At 37.6% G+C, this 22456-nt stretch overlaps 1 protein-coding gene across 4 annotated transcripts in view; it reads right to left on the reverse strand.

Moving 5' to 3' along the window:
* The window catches only part of TPST1 (tyrosylprotein sulfotransferase 1), a 178789-nt gene that overhangs the window by 51887 nt on the left and 104446 nt on the right, over positions 1-22456 (reverse strand). For all 4 annotated transcript variants that reach the window (XM_086692061.1, XM_086692058.1, XM_086692059.1 and 1 more), the window contains one exon: positions 8552-8750. In XM_086692061.1, coding sequence (XP_086548187.1) covers positions 8552-8750 — 199 coding nt within the window. The remainder of the gene's footprint in view (positions 1-8551; positions 8751-22456) is intronic.

Below are 22456 nucleotides of genomic sequence, written 5' to 3' on the forward strand. Positions count from 1 at the left end.
AAATAACATAATACAATATAGTGTGTATATGTGTGTTATTGTAAAATGAGAAAACAGAAGTAAACCTAGTAAATATATTTTATACACATACAGAGAGCGAAAGAGAGGAGGAGGAGAAGTAGTAATAGTAGGGGGAGGTTGGTGAAGGGCAGAATTATGGCCAAAAGATACAAAATGACTAAATCTGAGAAAGGATATACAGGATTTCTCTGTATTGCTCTTGCGACTTTTCTGTTTTAAATTATTTCAAAGGAAAAAGTGCTATGGATATTGCTCCATTAACACTCTTTGTTACACTTGAAAATATGATAAAAAAAATGAAAAAAAAGAAAATATGATGAAAGATATTGATTCTATTTCCAGGAAAATCAATTTGCATCGACATACATAAGTTTGCATATTATTTTAGGGAGTTCAAAGACACCATAGAGTATGTGCATGTTAAGAACCACTGCTCCATTATTTCTAACATCCAGTACAGCAAAAGAGAATTCTGCCATCAGCATAGTTTTTATTTTTTTGTAGGTAACCTATTATTTTCTGTCTCATTATATGTAGGTTCCCCCCCCACCCCCGCCCCAGGATATTTGAAATTTTAGAAATACCACCAAATATGGTACTGACATGTTTTTTTCATATGTTCTTTAGAAAATGGTAAGCCCTTTTATTCTTCAGGTCATTTTCAGCCTTAGAAACTTTCTTTACAATGACAAATTTGATTGATGCTTCTGTTCCATTTGTTCTGATTTTTCCTATTCACTGGTTAATTTTCAATTTTCTGTCTTTCATATGCGTACTTTTTTCTACCTATCATTTCCATCTCTGTCCTTTCAATGTTCATTCTAGAAGAGCACCCCAAGTGTGGTCTCTATGTCATTAATTTTACTTTTTTTTTTTTTTTGTAGCATCAGTTCTGCCCTTTATCACATGTTCCTTATACTCCAGATATGTTGTTTACCTGGAGCTGTGACTTGAGAATGGATACAGAAAGACAGAGTGACTATAGAAAGAGGGGAGAGATACCAGGGTTAGGATGTTTTGCAGACCAGCTAATAACTGCAACTTCTTCATTTTCTAGTCAGGGCAGCCCTTTCAATCTGGAGTTAGAAATGGATAGTAAAGGTGAGTCCAATCCTTGGTCTGCCTTCTTTGTGGCCATTGGTAAAGCTGGGATTAAGGAAGTGACATGAGGGGCGCTTGGGTGGCTTAGTCAGTTAAGTGTCCGACTTCAGCTCAGGTCATGATCTCACAGTTCATGAGTTCCAGCCCCGCATCAGGCTCTGCAATGACTGTGGGGAGCCTGCTTAGAACCCTCCATCTTCCTCTCTCTCTGCCCTCCGCTTCACACATGCTCTCTCAAAAATAAACATTAAAAAAAACCAACAACAACAAAAAAAGGAAGTGACATAAATGTGGTCCTCAATGTAACCAATGATAAAATTATTGGAAAATTTCCCCATTCTTTAGCATAAAGCTCTTTCATATCTTTGTTCCTCTTTATTAAATTTTTAAGGAATTTTTACTTAAAAATTTTAAACATTTTTATCCATTTATTTTTGAGGGGTAGGGGCAGAGAGAGAGAATCCCAGGCAGGCTCCATGGCATCAGTGCAGAGCCCAATGTGGGGCAAATCTCTCGAACTGTAAGACAATCATCTGAGCTGAAACCGAGAGTTGGACACAATTGACTGAGCCACTGAGGTGCCCTTCTTTATGGAATTTTAAATGATTGGAGGGGTGCCTGGGTGGCTCAGTTGGTTGAGTGACTGACTCTTGATTTTGGCTCAGGTCATGATCTCACAGTTAGTGGGTCTGAGCCTTGTGTCAGGATCTGTGCTGACAGAGCAGAGCCTGCTTGGGATTCTCTCTTCTGCCCTTCCCTCACTCATGTGTGTGCTCGTGTGCTCTCTCTCTCAAAATAAATAAATAAATAAACTAAAAAAAAGGCCAGGAGGCACCTGGGTGGCTCAGTTGGTAAGCATCTGACTCTTGATTTCAGCTCGGGTCATGATTTTACGGTTCATGAGATCAAGCCCCATGAAGGGTTCTGTGCTCACAGCACAGAGCCTGCTTGGGATTCTCTCTCTCCACCCCTCCCCTGTGTGCTTTCTCTCTCTCTCTCAAAATAAATAAACATTTTAAAAAATGGTAATTGGAAAAAGCTGTTTCAGGCACTGGAAATCTGATACCAAGTTAGCCTAGAAGTGTCTTTTCCCATATTTTCCCCTGATGAGGAGCACAGGGTAAAAAAATGACTTCTAATTATTCTGGTTTATTATATTCCCATCATAGATGTGGATCGTCTAAGAGTTAGATATTATTGTTCAGTACAATCATTTCTGCATGTTTACAATATGTATTAATTGACATAAAGAGAATTGGTTTCTTTCTATAAAATTCCAAGGGAAACTGTAAATAGCTACCCAACCAAACCTCTTGGCTGCAAATGTTCTCTTTCTCAAAAGGTGGTCTTACTAACAAAGGCAGAAAGAGAAAAATGAGAGGAACGATAGAACCTGCTTCTTTTGTTTAAGAGACTGGATTCCTCACAGGCCTTCAGATAGAGTCACACCTGAAAACAACTGCTGTTAAAGATGGTTTAAATGTATTAAATCAGAAATGACACAAGTAAGGAACACAAGGCTTGTACACACAACAAAGGGGCTCCTTTGACATTTGATCTAGGTAAGTAAAAAACAAAGAAGATGACTCATTTTATACAGCAAAAAAGCAAATATGGATGCATGAAACTCATTACCCCCAAGAGGATTTCTGGCAGAAAACAAATTATTGGTATACACTTATGAATGACTGTGCCAAAATGGTGACAGAGAATGAGACAAGATTTGACTTTGAATGATGAGTCACAAAGAGCACAGTCTTGCTGTGGCTACTCCCTTGGGGTAGTCTCAGATTTTAGACTGACCCAGTGGACAAATTCCTGGGTTTCTAAGACCAGTTTTTATGCCTTTATTTTATTAAAAATTTTTAATGTTTATTATTTATTTTTGAGAGAGAGAGAACGTGCAAGCAGGGGAGGGGCAGAGAGGGACACACAGATGCAAAGCAGGCTCCAGGCTCCGAGCTGTCAGCACAGAGCCTGACAAGGGGCTCAAACTCACAAACCGTGAGACCATGACCTGAGGCAAAGTTGGACGCTTAACCGACTGAGCCACCCAGGTGCCCCCAGTTCTTATGCCTTTAAAACACAATGGAAAGTTTTCTGTCATCTTATCATGATCTTATTATTTCTACATCATGTCTTTTCTAAATACCTACATCTTCTTCCTGTATACAAACCCAATCTTTGCTTCTTCGGAAGCAACTAGGTGTTATGCCTAGAGCACTTATTTACTTATTACCTGTTTAATAATTGAAGCCTTAAAATGATACATCTAAACGCTGAGTGAAGTATTCTGAGAGATGGTAAAATGTACAACTCTGAACTTCCTCATATATTCTTCATAAAATGCCCTAAGGAAACAATTCTACCTATTTTCCAAGTCAAGGCAAAACTCTTGGGCAGGGAGGGAAGCCAAATTAAGGAACTGAACTTAATTCTACAGTTGTTGCTTTGAAGGTCTATGAAAATTTTAAGAGAGTAAGTATTCTTTTAACTAAAACAGCTAAAATTTGAGTACAAAAAATCAAGGAAATGAGGAATAGCTAAAGATTTATCATCTTCCAAATTCACCAAGAATAGTATTAGTTGGAATATTCCTACTATGGCCCAGAAGCCCAGTTAAAGGAAAGGAGTCCAAGGGGGAATTTTTCCTGGATGTGAATTACGATGTCTCACATAACTGTGGCAAGAGCAGAGTCGAAGATGATATTCACAGACAGCCAGAACCAGGACTTCAAATAATGCCAGACTCTCTTGGACTCACTCTGCTTGCCTCACTGGGTGGGCTTTATTCCTGCTACACACTGAAGAGTAGGAGTCCACTAGCATTAACTGGTAGTTACTGCTTAACGCTATAATAACAGAATAACTGGTTAAAAGTAGCTCAAACATCTAAGAAGTCCAGAGGTGAAGTGAATGGTCAGTCCTGAGCTGTGCTCAGTAGCTCAGAAATCAAGGGTCTCAGGCCCTTTCCTTGTCTTCCTTTTATCATCTTCAGGGTATCAGTGATACCTTCTCTTACAACCTCAAGACGGCTGCAGCACAGCCATGCATAATGTTCTTCCATAGCAGTGTTCAAAAAGCAGGAGGGGAAGGATGAGCTCTTTTCACAGAATTCTTTATTTTTTTTTTCCAGAAAATTCAATGTCTCCCAGAAAACTCTAAAAGACATCTCCTTACATAGCTTTGCCTAAGGAAAAACTGGCCACATCCTTATCCCACCTCTAAGAAAGTCTGGAAAAATTAATATCAGGAATTTTTAGTTTATTTTTTAAGAGATAGTTCCTACTACAGGTAAAGATGGAACGGGCAAGCAAAAATGTCTAACACTTCTACTAACAGTTCCTATGCCTTATATCAAGTTCCTTCTTGCTTGCAACTGTGGGTTCTACACCCTGATATCTGCTTTTCCATTTGACTATTTGCTCTGCATTAGTACTGTCTATTCAGGTTTCCAACGCATATTCCATTTATACTTTGATCTGCTTTTCAGCTCTCTCTTCAGGTTTAGTAACAAGGTCTTTAAACTGTTTTCTGGCTTGACTCATGTGCCCTGAGGACTCTGTTCCTCCTACCTGCTCAGTGACTCATAGATGCTTCAAGTATAGATGATCATATCCTATCTCACCCCTACTTTAGATTCCTACTCAGTTTAATGAACAACTCCATCGAGCTTCTTCCTACCAAGGAATGTGTTTGGTAAATAAGTTCAATTTTGGTCACCAAGTTTCAGGTCTCTGTGAGCACGTAGGTGGAAGGATTCAAATGGCAGATGGAAATATGGAGCTCGGAGCTTAGGAAAGAAAACCACTAGGAGATACCAAATTTATGATCATCAGCAAATAAGCTGTAATCAAAGCCATATAAGGGGCGCCTGGGTGGCTCAGTCAGTTAAGTGTCCAACTTCAGCTCAGGTCATGATCTCATGGTTTGTGAGTTTCAGCTCGGCATTGGGTTCTGTGCTAAGAGCTCGGAGCCTGGAGCCTGCTTCAGATTCTGTCTCTCCTTCTGTCTCTGCTCCTTCCCCGCTTGTACTATGTTTCTTTCTCTCTCTCTCAAAAATAAATAAACATTAAAAAAAAAAAAAGCCACATGAGTGGATGAGTTTGATTAAGGAGGCCACAAAACAGAATTCCTTAATCTGATGGGCTTCAGGGACATCTATGAATTCACTGAAATTGTGGGTAAAATTCTGTGTATCTATGTGTCGGTATTTCTAAGATAGGAATCCATACATTTCATCATGTTCTCAATTAGGTTTATAAATCTAAAAAGATAGAGGGCACTATTTACTTAAATGTGCCACAATTTTGGGATTAGAGACTATGATGGGAAAGAGTATGGAATATGTTAGTATTTAATTTCCAATTTACCCTCTGAGTCACAGCAACCACCAAGCACATGATTTTCTATTCAAAATTGGGCAATATGTCCCCAAAATATGCTGACTCAGAGACCAATACTTCCAGACTACCCAGAACTGTATGAAAACCAGCACGTTTAGTTCTGGAGCTTTGGATTCTATATTCCTGGTCAAAATGTGAATTTCTTCCCACTCCCATCCCATAAATAAAGGGAACAATCTCCTGAGCCATCTTCTTTTTCTGGAGCCATTCTCACATCACATCTGACAATCAAAGATCACTTTCTAAGCATGACTTTAGGAAACTTCATGATCATCAATGCTGCATACAATAGCATCTGAATTTTTACAGGCAAAAAAGCTTTGAAAAAACATAGGATTTGGATTACAAGAAGGGCTACGAAACCCAACCCCACAAAACAGGAATGCCAGCTTGTATGCATTATCATGAAGTGCTCAAAAATGCAATTATAGTTCACACTTTATCTTTTTTTGGCTCAAAATTATTTGTCACTTTAGAAATAGAGATGGGGGAGGAAGGTTTTTATCCAGTGTGAATTCAGAAACCCTTTAAAAAGCCACAGATGTGTATGAAACAAATTCTCTAGTCACATGGATTCAAACCACAGCATTCTTCCCAACCTTCAAGCAGACCAAGAATAATGTAGCCAGTCAACTTGCATGTAGGAAAACTATAGTGTCTATTGCCTGGAAAACCCCTAAATATCATTTGTACATATTTCTGGTTTATAAAAAACATTCTGATATCATACAAAAGAGAAAGCTATGAATTACCAATTGTCAAGAGATTACCAAGGACTATGATAATGGATGTTAGATTGATGTGTACTTCATCTTTAGCAGAATGTAAACTTTTTTAAAACTTCAGAGATGGTTCATAAAAGAATGTGGACATGTAGGTAATAACTGGAAAATGTTCAACTACATTAATCAATGAAACCTATTAAAATCAGCAAAAATCAAAAATAAAATTACCTATATTATATGGATAGTCCAAAAGATTAAAAAGAAATTATCAACATATATCAAGCAACTTAAAAAATTTCAGATACTTGGACTTGGTTTAATTCTACTTTTTTTAGTCTACGTTAGAAAAAGACACTAGGGGTGCCTGAGTGGCTCACTCATTTGAGTGTCCGACCCTTGATTTCTGCTCAGGTCATGATCCCAGGGTTGTGGGATCAAGCCCTGCATCGGGCTGGGCTCCATGCTGAGCATAGAGCTTGCTTGGGATTCTCTCTCTTTCTGCCTCTAACCCTCTCCCTGACTTGCATTTTCTTTGTCTCTCTAAAAAAATAAAAAACAAAACAAAAAGAGACAAAAATGTAATTTGTACCAAAAAATGTATTTTGTGCAAAGATGTTCACTATAATATGTCAAACAAAATTGTAAGCAGCAAAAGGAAAATGGTGAAATGAATTATAGGACATATACTAGGGAAATATATTTTATTTGTTCATTCATTTACTGACCTACTACTGTGCTTCAGAAAGGATTTGAGGTAGCTCATCTGGTAATATATTATGTAACCATGAAAAATTATGTTTAAAAAGCAACATGCTAACGAACATTAGGAGGAAAGGTCTGGATACAAAATCGTGTGTGTGTGTGTGTGTGTGTGTGTGCGTGCGCGTGCGTGCAAAAGTAAGATTATAAAACAATGCTATCTTACATTTTACAATAAGCAGGAAGGAAGGGAAAACCATCGAAATAAGAATGGTATGTGTATGGTTGGTAACAGAGGCGAATTTTATTTTCTTATCTTTTTAATTTTATAAGTTGTATAAGTTTACATTTTTATAATAAAATGTTTGTAGATATGAAATCATAAAAAAGGATAAAGATTATGTAAAAAGATCTGCCTGTATACATGATGGTTTATAAGAAGACAGATAGCTCTTCCTAGATAGCTACTACAAACTAAAAAAGGAAAATGAAAGTATATAATACTTAAGAGAAAAAAATCTGCATGGAAATTAACCTCATGAAATGTAAGTGTGTTTGTCAATTAAAGGTATCAAAAGAAGGACAGAATAAAGAGATGATTTAAGATTGTAGAGAGAGAAGGACACTGACACAAGCAAGAGAATACTTGAGAAAAGCAAGGAATTTTCACCTTGAAATCAAACAGCCTATCAGTGAACTTACACTAACATAGCTGTGTTGTTGAAACTGCAGTCTCAGACAAGAATGCATGTAGAGTCAGAGGGTAGAATTGTGGTTGCCAGGGGCTGGAAGGAGAAGGAATGAGTAATGACCATGTCGTTTCAGTTTGGGAAGATGAACTTCCAGAACGTTTTTCATCTGGGTGGTGGCGGCAAGTACACAAGCAACGTGGGTATACTTAATACCGCCGAACTATACACCTATAAATTGTCAAAATGGTAAATTTAACGTTATGTGTATTTTACCACAATAAAAAAAGAATACATCAAGGTCTGATTTGAAATAAATTACACTCGGAAATGTATATATTCAGATTAGCTGAGTTTTCAGCTTGTCTGAAACAATATTTTATAAAGATGTTAGCATAATTTATTAAGAGAAAAAGCTGTAATTACACTTTAATACAACTTTCAATCGCAAGGTTGCTTATTACACCTCTGTAATAATTCTTCTGATGTAGCCAGTGTTCAGTTTTCAAGTATCAAGAAATCATGCCTCATTTAAACAAAGGTTTAAAAGTAAAGTAAGCTATTAGGTTCAAAGGGAAAAAAAATCCTAGAAGTGAGGCACTAATAATTCTGGTATTTCCAGCAAATCTGTGGTAATCGGCTATGAGAATAAATCTCCCCAACAATCAGCACCATTCCTAGAAACTGCACAAAAAAGATTAAAGAACTGTCCCCATACTTCCTGGGAAGAGCCACAGTTACCCTTCAAATGCAGGAAGAGTTCTCATGATAAAGCATTCTACAAATAGAATTTCTCAAACTTAAAGTAAATTTCTGATCACAAAAAATAAGAAGCAAAAGGAGAAAAAAATGCTCAGGACCCAAATTCCATATTCAGTTTTCTCAATTCATTTTAAAAACTCTCACTTACCCTTCTAGTGTTTTCAAGAATTTTGGGATCAGGTTTTCCATAGTTAGGTGGATTGGCATATGGGTCATATCCAAGTTTGGCAAGCATGGGTGCAATCACTGCCATGTCTTGTAAAACATCTGGGGGTATCTTCCCAACCCATTTTGATAGTGCTCCTACATTGACTGGCTTGATGACTTGGTCTGTAGATCTCTCCACTCTGAAAACAATACAGTATGAATAAGTATTTATTTAGAATACCAAAAAATAATATTAAAAGACCCATGGAAATTCTTTTTGATAACTTTAACAATTATAAGTGTCTCAGTTATAAATCTATTGAGAAAGAAGACACTAATTGGGCTTGACACTATTTACCAGGCTTTTTTTTTAATGTTCTAAGTTTGACAGTTATTATTGGCAACTTCATATTTCTAGAAACAGGAAAAACGGTCAGCTGAAAACATCTGTACAAATTACAACATCCAGAAAAAATAAAGCTTTCTTAGGAAAACAGCCAATCAACTTACTTGAAAGGCATCAAAATTAAACAAACAAACAAATAAATAAATAAGATGGATTGATGAATGACTAGAGGGATAAACAGATGGACAAAGAGATATGTGATGAAGCAAATACAGCAATATATTAATTATAGTTAGTAGGTGTAATTCTTTCAATTCTTTGTATGTTTGAAATTTTTCATAATAAAATATTAGGAGGCAAATAGCCAGCATAATCCACTAAGAATGCAAAATATTCATTTGTTCTATTTTTTCCTTTTTTTAAAGTTTATTTTGAGAGAGAGAGAAAGAGAGCCAAGCAAGCGCAAGGGAGGGGCAGAGAAAGAGGGAGAGGAGAATCCCAAGCAGGCTCCTGCAGTTAGCACAGAGCCTGACGCAGGGCTCGAACTCAGGAAATCATGAGATCATGACCTGAGCTGAAATCAAGAGTCAGATGCTTAGGGGCGCCTGGGTGGCTCAGTCGGTTAAGCGGCCGACTTCAGCTCAGGTCATGATTTCGTGGTCTGTGAGTTCGAGCCCCACGTCGGGCTCTGTGCTGACAGCTCAGAGCCTGGAGCCTGTTTCAGATTCTGTGTCTCCCTCTCTGACCCTCCCCCATTCACGCTCTGTCTCTGTCTGTCTCAAAAATAAATAAACGTTAAAAAAAAAATTAAAAAAAAAAAAAGTCAGATGCTTAATTGACCGAGCCACCCAGGCGCACCCCTGTTCTATTTTTCTGTTGAATTCCTGAAGAACACTTTTTTATAAGGAAGGAAAAGAAGTGCTGTTTATGATTTTCAGTATTTCAGAAAAAAATGTGTTCTATCTCTTGACCTAGAGATTTACTTTGTGCTTGTAGTGGTTATACTTACATATTTGACTAAATAACTCACACTCTTAGGATAAAATAAATAAATATAAATAAAATAAATATAAAATAACACCTAGATTTAAACTGGATCTGAATTAGCAGATTTTGGCCAAATGACTGCAAAACAAAAGTGCTTAAGAGAGTTTTATAATAACTAAGTCACTCAAATTAGTATTCTCATAAAAGGTAAAAACCCCTTTTTAACAGGTACATGTTTAACATGTACATGACCTCTCACTGCAGAGAGGTCTGCATCTGATGATGAATCCTTCAAAGGGGCTCTACTCCTAAACAACAGACAAGAGAAAATAAAATGATTATTCCCTGGGATTCTGTGAGACCACTGGTTCCAGGTTCCCTTCCTGCTTCAATGATCACATTTCCTCCCTCCCTTAAATTTTTCTTCAGATTCCACTTAACCCACTGCTCTTTCTACTCTATGCTTTTTCCCTGTATGGCTTGATATTTAATGGTCTTTTCTTGACACCCTTGGGTTTTCCAGGCCAGGTCCAGTTTATAAATATTGCCCCAGCTTCAATATTAAAGGCACATCCTACTCACTCTCATAAATGTTCAAGTTTGTATGATAAATTCAAGTAATTTTAAGTAAATGATAAATATGGTCACCCTGCCCATATACCCCACACACACCTCAAAACTAAGATGGTCTAAAACTGGACCCATCATCTTCTGCTCAAGATCTGATCTCTTTTATGTACATCTTATATTGATAAATGGCACCACCACCTATCCATAAGGCAAAGCCAGAGATCTCAGGTGGGGCAGGGAGAAAGAAAGCAAGATCACTCCCAAGTTATCCAGTTCTACAGTCTTTATCTTTGAGTAAGACATCTCTCCTTCATTCCTACTGCCACTACCTCAGTTCTTATCACCATCACATCTCACCCAGATGATTACAAAACCTCCCAATTTCCCTGCACTTAAACAGTTGGCTTCCTTGCCCAACTATCATTCCATGGAAACATAAGGAGGGTCTATGTCTTGTTAATCTATCACTGGCACCTAGCACGTTAACATGTAATAGATGCTCAATTAATGTTTATTAAGTGAATGACTGAAAGCTTTTCATGGGGGGGGGGGACGCCCCGTAAATTTAGTTTAGACAGACATGCTCAAGAAAAGTCAAGGATCATTTTTATAAGGAGATCAACGGACACAAGATGAACTAACCAGAAAACATACAAGTGCTAAACTGCATGATATTTTCTGTGGGGGCATTAGCGATGTTAGAGAATGGGAGTCATGTCTGCAGAAATAAACATCTCCAGAAAAATAAGGCTCATAGTAAACAAAGAATAACATTTTCTATTCATTCTATGTTAGGCTTTACATGTGATATCTAATTATAGATCCCTAAAACAACCTTAAGAGAAAGATATCAGTCCCCATTTTTCAAATGTGTAAACTGAAATCCAGATAAGTGATTTATCCAGGGTCATACAGCCTGGAAAAAAGTGGAGTTAGAATTTGAAGCTCTGGTTCCAAAGCTCCAATTTTTCCCAGTTTCTCTTATCGATCTTTTAATTTTTACATTCTGTGTTTCCCTGAAAACTTTACTCTTCTGTCCCTTACTGCATAGCGTGAGCAAGTTGGTTTGCCACAATGGTAAAAATACACAAATATACTATACATATATTAGGAATATATACAATGCTTTGCTGGTAATGTTTAACAACCTGATCTCCAGGGAGGGGAAAAGCCATGATTTGTTGCATTTACTGAGGTCCATGGCATAAATACCATACCTTCCATGGCTGATTTCAAACTACCAACGTGCCTCACCAACTGCAGAGTCGAGAAGAGATGTGCAAACTGGGCTCTTGACAGCCAGGGCAAGTCAGCTCTAGCAGACCACTGGGTATCTACAGGGCCATAATCTCCTATCTCAAATTCTGAGATCTAAAAAACTCTAAAAAGTAAACAGTTTCTTGCCTTCATCTGGCAGCAAAACATGACCTGAACTGATAGGAATCTATTTATAGTCATTATTCTAGTTGGCATAAACAACCAAACTCTTTGATGAAGAAATATTAATGTGTATGATTACACAGTGCTGACACAGAATAAGCAGAGGGTATTTTATAATATTATGTACATTATACGACCTTTCTGAGGTCCAAATATTTCTGAGTTCTGAAACATGTGTGTGTTAAGCTCTGGAGTCACACATAGGGTCTTGTATGTCATGACTGGGAAATTGACTTTATCTTGAAAATGATGGGAATGATAGAAGAGTTTTAATCATGGGACTGACATGATTACGTTACTGCTAGAAGCATTCAATGCTGATAATTATGGGTAAGGCAGATTGAGGGACAGGGTAATCAAGGTCAGAAAAACTAGTAAAGATGTTTAACTATATATTGGAAAACTTGAGAAATTATTAATTCAGTAGAGCAAGTGATAGAAGTAGAAGGAAAACTCGACAGATTAAAAAAAACACTGATAAGACTTAGTGGCCAATTAGATATGGGGAAGAGGGGATGGAGTCTAGGTGAATTCAGATTAGATGTGAAGGGCAGAGTAGACAGTGTTATCACTCATTACAGTAGGTAGTATGGAGGAAAAGCATTACAATGCTGTTGCTTTGTTTTGTTTTAGGAGTATAGAACCCAGAAAAAGAGGTAAATTGATGGTAATCAGAAAGTTATCAAAAGCCTAAAGAAACACTAGCGTTCACTAAGAGACTGGAATGTAGTATATGCTCAATAAACAATAGCTATTATTGTTTTTTCATCCAGATTATAGCACTGTTCATAAGAAACATGAAAGCCATTGTTTGTCATTATGATCAAAGTAATAACTTAAAGTACAACCATCCCTTGTCTGAAAGTGATAGAGAACTCTAAAATGAAAGAATCTGGAAAGGTTTTCGTTATGTAACCACTGAGTCCAAAGATCCACTAGCAGCACATGCAGTTATTATGGACCGCTAAAGGGAAGAACTTGGGAAGGCCTACTGCCTATCAGTTGGGTGTTTCTCTAGTGTTTCAGTAGTAATGACATTTTTTATTTATTGATCGTAAAATTCAAATTAAACATTTTCTAAATACCCACTATGTGTCAGGTCAAGTGGTGGATACCAAGGATGCAAAAATGACTGACTAGATCATGGCCCTCCTCTCAAGAAGCTCAGAGTCCAATAAGAGAGAAAAACAAATACATATGATTAATATGCAGCATAATAAATGTAATGACAAAAGCTAAAAACTATGTAAGTGATTCCAGATAACACAACTAAGCCGTTCTTCTCCTAGGGTGGGACATGAATCAGGGCAAATTGCCAAGCTGCTAAGGCAAGGGTTAGCAATGTATGGGCCACAGGCCAAATTCAGTCCCACTGCCTGTTTTTGTCTAGCCTTCAAGCTAAGAATGGTTTTTACATATTTAAATGGTTTTTAAAAACTCAAAAGAATATTTCTTAACACAAGAAAATCATATGAAATTTCAATGTCATAGTTTTATTGGAATACAGCCATGCCCATTTGTTACACATTATCTATGGCTGCTCTTCAATGGCAGGGTTGAGTAGTTGAGGTAAAGACCATCTTGTTCCCCAAACCTAACATATTTAGTATTTAGCTCTTCATAGAAAAAAACTGTCAATTGTAATCTGAGACTGCATTTTAAGGGCACGTAGGGTCTGTGTGGGGGAGTCTCGGGTGCTGTCCTTCATCACAAAAGGGCCCCATCAACTTTTACACACAGGAGAGACCTGGTACGCTTAGAAAGTGGAGAGCCAAGAATGTATTGAAGCTGCTTGGGTGGGGAAGATGAGAGGAAGAAAAGAAATAAAAAATAGTGTTTACTTTGCACTTACCAGGTTCAAAAGAGTATTTGTTGAGCTACAGTAAAAAAAAAAAAAAAAAAATAATAATAATAATAGAATGAAATAGAAAATAAAATAAAAAACAAGAGGGTGGGGTCCCAATCCTCCAGGAGGTCACTGAATCATGAGCCACACAAACTTTCTACAATTAAACTTTTAGAGTTGCTTCTTAGTTCCAAATCAGCTCTTCAGGCTCACCTTTCCTCTCTTCCCAGGGGCTCTAGCTGTTTCGTTTGCCTTTTTCTATGAGGCAGCAAGGTGCAGTGGGAGAATGCAGACCTGGAAGTTGGGCCTGTGTGATCTAGCTTTGAGATCTAAGAAAACTGATCCTCAGAGACTGAGGATAATAGCCACTAATACTCAGTTTTAAAAAACATTCTTCAGGGGCGCCTGGGTGGCGCAGTCGGTTAAGCGTCCGACTTCAGCCAGGTCACGATCTCGCGGTCCGTGAGTTCGAGCCCCGCGTCGGGCTCTGGGCTGATGGCTCAGAGCCTGGAGCCTGTTTCTGATTCTGTGTCTCCCTCTCTCTCTGCCCCTCCCCCATTCATGCTCTGTCTCTCTCTGTCCCAAAAATAAATAAACGTTGAAAAAAAAAAATTAAAAAAAAAAAAAAATAAAAAACATTCTTCAAAAGCAGAGATTGGCAAACTGTGGCCCAAATTTGCTCTGCTGCCTATTTTGTAAATAAAGTTCTACTGGAACACAGCCACATCCACAAGTTTCTGTACAGTCTATGGCTGTTTTTGCTCTAACTCAGAGCTGAATATTACAACAGAAACTGTATGGCCTGTCAAGTCAAAAATACTTGGTCCTTTACAGAAAAAGTTTGTTGATCTCTGTTCAAAAGGATACAGTTATTAGAGAGAAATGAGCTTCGTTCAGAAAGCCTGATTTTCTTTCCTAGAGAACAACAACCTGCAGGCTGCAGGCAGTTCATCAAATTCCCTCCACTCCTTCAGTCTTTCTAGAAATTAACCACCACTTACGCCTAATTGTACTAGGATATAAATTAGTTACCATACCACTAGTCTCACTGGGACCTTAACACATAGTGCCTGCTAGACTGGGATTTCTCAACACCCACAGCCTGGGAACAGCGCTGCAAGGCCTGACATCTGTGAATCAGCAGATTCTCCCCCAGTCCTAGGCATCGAGGCTCACTTCCCTCTGCAGTGTTCATAGTAGAAGGCACCTGCCCTCGGGGACAACGCCAAAATCTTGAAATGACTGAGGTGAATATAATCTTCCAAAACACTCATTTTAAAAGCATGGATCTTTCTTGAACCAGGCAGGCTGCCAAACCACAGGTATGAATTATGATACACAGCAACTACTACAGGAAACCAAATTCTCTGGACTAAAGGAAGCATCAGGGCTAGAATGGACAGGCAAAAACGAATGGGTAAGAGTATATAATCCATATGGTTAGACTTATTAGACTAAAACAAAAGATGAAATACCATTAAAAGTCATGTTTTCAAAGACCATTTCACTCTTAGCAAATGCTTAGGTTATGTCTTGTGAAAGTGGATTTAGGGGACCTGGGTGGCTCAGTCAATTAATAGATGACTCTTGATCTCGGCTCAGGTCATGATCCACGGTCTGTGAGACTGAGTCCCATGTTGGGCTCTGTGCTGACAGTGCAGAGCCTGCTTGGGATTCTCTCTCTCCCTCTCTCCTCTTCTCCTGTTTTCTCTCTCAAAATAAATAAACCTTAAAAAACTGTGTACACAACAGAAATGCAATTTTGTGATGTGTTATATATTCTCACAGAATCATATCAAAATGCTCACAATGACCGTGATGTGATTGTGATTTTTATATTCTTATCTAACTTTTCTGTATTCTCCAATTTTCTATAATAAGCAATGTCTTTCTTTTTCAGTCCATGGAATAGTGGGATTGCAAAGATCCATGCAGAAGTCTAATAACTATCTCAAGCTCAACACAGGTCAAACTTAACTCCTGATTTTATCCCCAAATACTACACCCATGGCCCTCCCAATTGTATCTGAAAACCACTCCATTCTTCTGCCTGTGCAGAATAAAATAAAACTGGAACTATCTTGGGGCGCTGGGTGGTTCAGTCGGTTGAGCGTCTGACTTCAGCTTAGGTCATGATCTCGCAGTTTGTGAGTTTGAGCCCCACGTCGGGCTCTGTGCTGACAGCTCGGAGCCTGGAGCCTGGAGCCTGCTTTGGATTCTGTGTCCCCCTCTCTCTCTGCCCCACCTCTGTCTCTCTCTGTCTTTCAAAAATGAAAAAACACAGAAAAAAAATTTAATAAAAAAAACCTGGAACTGTCTTTTGACTACCCTCTTTCTCTCAAACTCCACATCTAATCCATCTGAAAATCTTATCAATTTATACTTCAAAAATATATCCAAATATGGTCATTTCTCATCAACTCCACAGCTACTCCCCTGGTCCAAGCCAACATTATCTCTTGCCTGGATTTCTACAATATTCTAATAGCTACCCTGCTTCTTCCTTCACATCCTGTGGTCTATCTACATTACATATACCAGAGAGAGTTAGATTGTGTCACTCCTCTGTTCAAAATCCTGCAGTGCCTCCCCAGGTATTCTAAGTCCAAGACCTGAAAATGAGAGGGAATCTGAGAAACCACAAGAATAGGTTTTTAAAGCTTGTCAAATCATCCACGAAAACCAAGAAACCAGATAGCAAAGCCAAAAAACCATGACAAACATTTAAAATAAAATTAGGTGACAAAGTTGCCCTACAGACCCCAAAATACAAGTGGTTGGAAACAATAACATAACGGTAATACCTACATGAAACGAGTGGGAGGAAGGAGAAGGTAGCAACAGGGCATCGAAAAGACATTTACAAGACTGACCCTTGAACAACATGGCATTTAGGGTTGCTGATGTCCACGCACTTGAAAATCCTTGTATAATTCTTTACTTTTGTTAAGTAATTTCTATGCCCAATGTGGAACTTGAACTCACGATTCCTGAGATAAAGAGTTACATGCTCTACCAACTGAGCCAGCCAGGCATCCCTCTTGTATAACTTTGGCGTTCCCCAAAACTGAACTACTAATAGTGTGTTGACAGGAAGAGTTACTGATAACATAAAAAGTCAATTAACGCATATTTTGTACATTATATGTAGTTTATACTGTAAAGTGATACAATAAGGTAGGCTAGAGAAAACAATGTTATTTAAAAAAAATTTTTTTAATGTTTATTTATTTTTGACAGAAAGAGACAGAGTGTGAACAGTGGAGGGGCAGAGAGAGAGAGAGGGAGATGCAGAATCAGAAGCTGGCTCCAGGCCCCAAGCTGTCAGCACAGAGCCGGACGCCAGGCTTGAACTCATAAACTGCGAGATCACGACCTGAGCTGAAGTCAGATGCTTAACCGACTGAACCTTCCAGGAACCCCTAGAAAACAATGTTATTTTAATAATCACAAGGAAGAAAAAATGCACTATTTATGATATGTAAGTTTATTCATCTATGAATTGTCTATCAATACCTACATCAATATCATTGTACATGATATAAAACACTGTAGATATACATATTTCTAACATTAGCCATCAAAAAATGAAAATATGTACAGTCTCTAAGTCTGTGGGCATAATTTTTGGTAAAACAACTTTTTTTTAATGTTTATTCATTTTTGAAAGACAGAGACAGAGCACAAGCAGGGGTGGGGCAGAGAGGTGGGGGGGACACAGAATCTGAAGAAGGCTCCAGGCTCCGAGCTGTCAGCACAGAGCCTGACGTGGGGCTCGAACTCATGAATCATGAGATCATGACCTGAGCCGAAGTCGGATGCTCAACCGACTGAGCCACTCAGGCACCCCAAAGCTTAACTTTTTATAATAGATTTGTATACATTTTATGATAGTAAATGATAAAAGACTAGTACCTATATATCTTATGCACATGACATACCTTACTTTTTATTTTTTTTTCAATATCTCCAGGCCACATGGTTTGTCTGAGAATTTTTTCAAGTTGTCACAAATCTCCCAAAATTTTCCCAATATATCATTGAAGAAGTCCATGTATTAGTGGATCTGCACATTTCAAACCCATGTTACTCAAAGATCAACTGTACTTTGAAAATTACACCAGATCTATTTTAGAATATAGTTGAAACTGGGAGTGGTGTCACCCAAATCTAAAGATGAGTACAAAGGTTAAGTTCTGAAAGGAGTCAGAGAAGGCTGGGAAACATGAACTCTTGAAACCAACCAGCCAAGGAGCCATAGCTCCTTTCCAGGACAGGGCACCGCACTAAACAGAAAGTTCTAAGAGTAGAGTCAGAATAGGGTCAGAGACAAAGGAATGAGAAGATTGAGAATATGATTGAGAATAGGGCAGAGAGCCAGGAAATATCAAAAAGTAAACCACCACATTATTTAAAATCTTCCAAAGAAAACAGAAAGAGATCTGTGAAATATATAAACATATCTTGAACTATTACTCCTTGAAAATTTCAAGAAAACTATTTTCATGTACAAATGGACAAAAAAAGTTAAGATCAAATCTCATACAAAGTTCTTATAAGAAAAAACAGAATGAGAATAACATCCCTATGGATATGAAAAACAACCAAAAAAACCAACTCAAAAACATACTAGAATTATAACTTACCGTTTCATTTTTTTAATTTTTTATTTTTGAGAGAGAGAGCACAAGTGGGGAAGGAGCAGAGAGAGGGAGAGAGAGGATCCAAAGTGGGCTATGTGCTGACAGCAGAGAGACTGATATGAGGCTCGAACTCACAAACTGTGAGATCATGACCTGAGCAGAAGTTGAATGCTCAATTACTGAGCCACCCAGGTGCTCCTATAACTTAGTATTTTAAAACAAGCTAAAAGACATTAAGACAATGATACAAGACATGGAATAACAACATAAATCATAATTATAATAATTCAGAAATGAAGTGCTAGAACTCAGGAAAAAAATCAGAAATGAAAAAATTTCATAAATGAAGACTAAGCTTGAAGGAAGGCAAGAGTTATTAACTCAATACAACAGATACCCTTAAAAGAAGTTAAAAGCGAAATAGAATAATGCCTTAAAAGAGTTCAATGTTTTCCATTTTAAAATAATTTTATATCCTGGGAGCACCTGGGTGGCTCAGTTGGTTGGGTGTCCAACTTTGGCTCAGGTCATGATCTCACGGTTCGTGAGTCCAGGCCCTGTGTCGGGCTTGGTGCTGACAGCTCAGAGCCTGGAGCCTGCTTCGGATTCTGTATCTCCCTCGTCCATCTGCCTCTCCCCTGTTTGTGTGTGCTCGCTCTGTCTCTCTCTTGAAAATAAACATTAAAAAAAATTAAAAAATAAATAAAATGATTTTATATCCTGGGACCTTACTGAATTTATTTATCAGTTCTAGTAGTTTTTTGGTGGAGTCTTTCAGGTTTCCTACATATAATATCATGTCATCTGCAAACAGGGAAAGATTAACTCCTTTTTAATGAATTTGGATGCCTTTTCTTTTTGTTGTCTGACTGCTGAGGCTAGGACTTCCAGCACTATGTTAAATAACAGCGGTGAGAGTGGACATTCCTGTCTTGTTCCTGACCACAGAGGAAAAGCTCTCAGTTTTTCCCCATTGAGTATAATGTTAGCTATGGGTTTTTCATATATGGCCTTTATTTGTTGTGGTATGTTCCCTCTAAAACCTACTTTGTTGAGGGTTTTTTTTTTTTTATCATGACTGTATAGTGTTCTTTGTCAAATACTTTTTCTGTGTCCATTGAAAGGATATGGTTCTTATTCTTTATTAAGTGGTGTAACACACTGATTGATTTGTGATTACTGAGCCACCCTTGCAGTCTAAGAGTAAATCCCACTTGATCTTGGCAAATGATTTTTTTAATGTATTGTTGGATTCTGTTTGCTAATATTGTATTGAGATTTTTTTGCAATTATGTTCATCAGAGACATTGGCCTATAGTTCTCTTTTTAAGTGGTATCTGTATCTGGCTTTGGTATCAGAATAATGCTGGCCTCAGAGAATGAATTCAGAAGTTTTCCTTCCTTTTCTATTTTTTGAAATAGTTCAAGAAGAATAGGTATGAACTTTTCTTTAAATGTTTGGCAGAGGGGTGCCTGGCTGGCTCAGTCAGAAGAGCCTGTGACTCTTGATCTTGGAGTTGTGAGTTTGAGCCCCACATTGGGTGTAGAGATTATTAAAAATAATAAATAAACTTTAAAAAATTTTTTTAAAATAAGTGTTTAGTAGAATTTGGCTGTGAAGCCATCTGGTCCTGGATTTTTGTTTGTTAGGAGTTTTTTGATTACTTAATTTCTTTACTGGTTATCAGTCTATTCAAGTTTTCTATTTTTTCCTGTTTCAGTTTTGGTAGTTTATATATTTCTAGGAATTTATCCATTTATCCATTTCTTCCAGGTTGTCCAATTTGTTGGCATATAGTTTTCATAATGCTGTCTTATGATTTTTTATTTAAAAATTTTTTTAATGTTTTTATTCATTTTTGAGAAAGACAGAGCACTAGTGGGGGAGGGGCAGAGAGAGCAGGAGACACATAGAGCTGTCAGCACAGAGCCAGATGTGGGGTTCAAACCCACGAACCATGAGATCATGACCTGAGCTGAAGTACGATGCTTAACCAACTGAACCACCCAGGCACCCCATGATTGTTTTTATTTCTATTATTTTTCTATTATTTTTTAATTTCTATATCATTTATTTCTACTCTAATCTTTATTATTTCCCTCCTTCTGCTGGTTTTAGGTTTTGGTTGTTTATTTGAGATTTTTCTTGCTTGTTGAAGAAGGCCTGTATTATTATAAATTTCCCTCATAGAGGCCCTTGCTGCATACCAGAGTTTTTGGACCATTGTGTTTTCATTTTCACTTGTTTCCATGTACTTCTTAATTTCTTCTTAGATTTCCTAGTTGATCCATTCATTGTTCAGTAGCATGTTATTTAACTTTCACGTATTTGTGGTCTTTCCAGATTTTTTCTTGTGGTTGACTTCTAGTTTCATAGTGTTGTGGTCAGAAATTATGCATGGTATGATTTTGATCTTCTTTAATTTGTTGAGGTTTTGTAAGCTAATATGTGATCCATTCTGGAGAATGCTGCATGTGCACTTGAAAAGAATGTGTATTCTGCTGTTTTAGGATAAAATGTTCTGAACATATCCATTAGATCCATCTGCTCCTGTGTGTCATTCAGAGCCATTGCTTCATTGTTTCGTAGTTAGGTGTCATTGTTTCGTATTTAGATGTCATCGATGTAAGTGGGGTGTTACTATTACTGTATTATTATCAATTAGTTTATGTTTGTTGTTAACTATTTTATGTATTTGGGTGCTCCTATGTTCATTCAGTGCATAAATATTTATAACTGCTATATCGTCTCACTGGATTGTCTTCTTTTTTATTATATAGTGTCCTTTGTTGTCTCTTGTTACAATCGTTTTAAAGTCTACTTTGTCTGATATAGTATTGCTACTCTGGCTTTCTTTTGACATCCATTTGCATGCTAGATGTTTCTCCATCCATTCACTTTCAATCTGCAGGTGTCTTAGTATAAAATTGGTCTCTTACAGCCAGGATATAGATGGGTCTTGTTTTTTTATCCATTCTGTTACCCTGTGTCTTTTGATTGAAGTGTTTAGTTCATTTACATTGAAAGCAATTATTGATATATATGTATTTATTGCCTTTTTTATTACTTGTTTCGTGGTTGTTTCTGGAGATTGTCTCTGATCCTTTCATGTCTTTCATTCTTTCATGTTTGCCGATTTTCTTTAGTGATATATTTGGATTTATTTCTCTTTATTCTTTGCATATTTGTTAGTGGTTTTTGATATATGGTTACCATTTGGTTTGTATACAGCCTCTTCTGTATATAGCAGTCTATATTAAGATGGAGGTCATTTAAGTTTGAACCTATTCTTTTCTCCTCCCTCCCCATATTTTAGGTATATGTTATTATATTTTATACCTTTTTTTATGAATTCCTTATTTTCTACAGAAATATTCATTTTTACTGCTTTTGTGTTTCCTACCTCTGTACTGATGCTTTTAGCCTCTCCTTTCCACTCAAAGAGTTCCTTTTAATATTTTTTGCAAAGCTGGTACTTAGTGGTCATGAACTCCTTCAGCTTTTGTCTGGGAAACTCTTTATCTCCCCTTCTATTGTGTATGATAGCATTGCTGGATAGAGTATTCTTGGGTGCAGATTTTTTCCATTTCACACTTTGAATATATCATGCCATTCCCTCTGGCTTACAAAGTTTCAACTGAAAATTCTCCTGCTAGCCTTATGGGTTTTCCCTTGTAAGTTAATGACTTCTATTGTCTTGCTGCTTTAAAGATTTTTTTTTTTTAGCACTATATTTTGTGAATTTAATTACATTTTGTTTTGGTGTGGGTCTTTTCTAACAGAATTTTCCCTGAGCCCAGGGCCGAGGTTAGCAAGCTTGGAGTGGGCAAGTACTCAGGAAAACTCTTGGGCATGGCACACTGCTAGTAGGTGAGATACAAGTGCCTCTTACTGGTGGCTCTGTGTTTATCCTGGGGGGCAAGGGAGGAAAATGGTGCCTGCCAGCTCCCTCATTTTCAGTAAAGTCCCTCAACATGTTCTGAAATCAGTATGAACAGATCTGTCTCCTGTTTGCCACCCCCCCCCCCCCGCTCCCCCACATTGTGTAAACTGACTTTTTTATGTTCCCTCTC

This window comes from Puma concolor, chromosome E3 (assembly GCF_028749965.1).
Source record: "Puma concolor isolate L17-30 chromosome E3, mPumCon1.1.hap2, whole genome shotgun sequence".
Taxonomy (NCBI): Eukaryota; Metazoa; Chordata; class Mammalia; order Carnivora; family Felidae; genus Puma; species Puma concolor.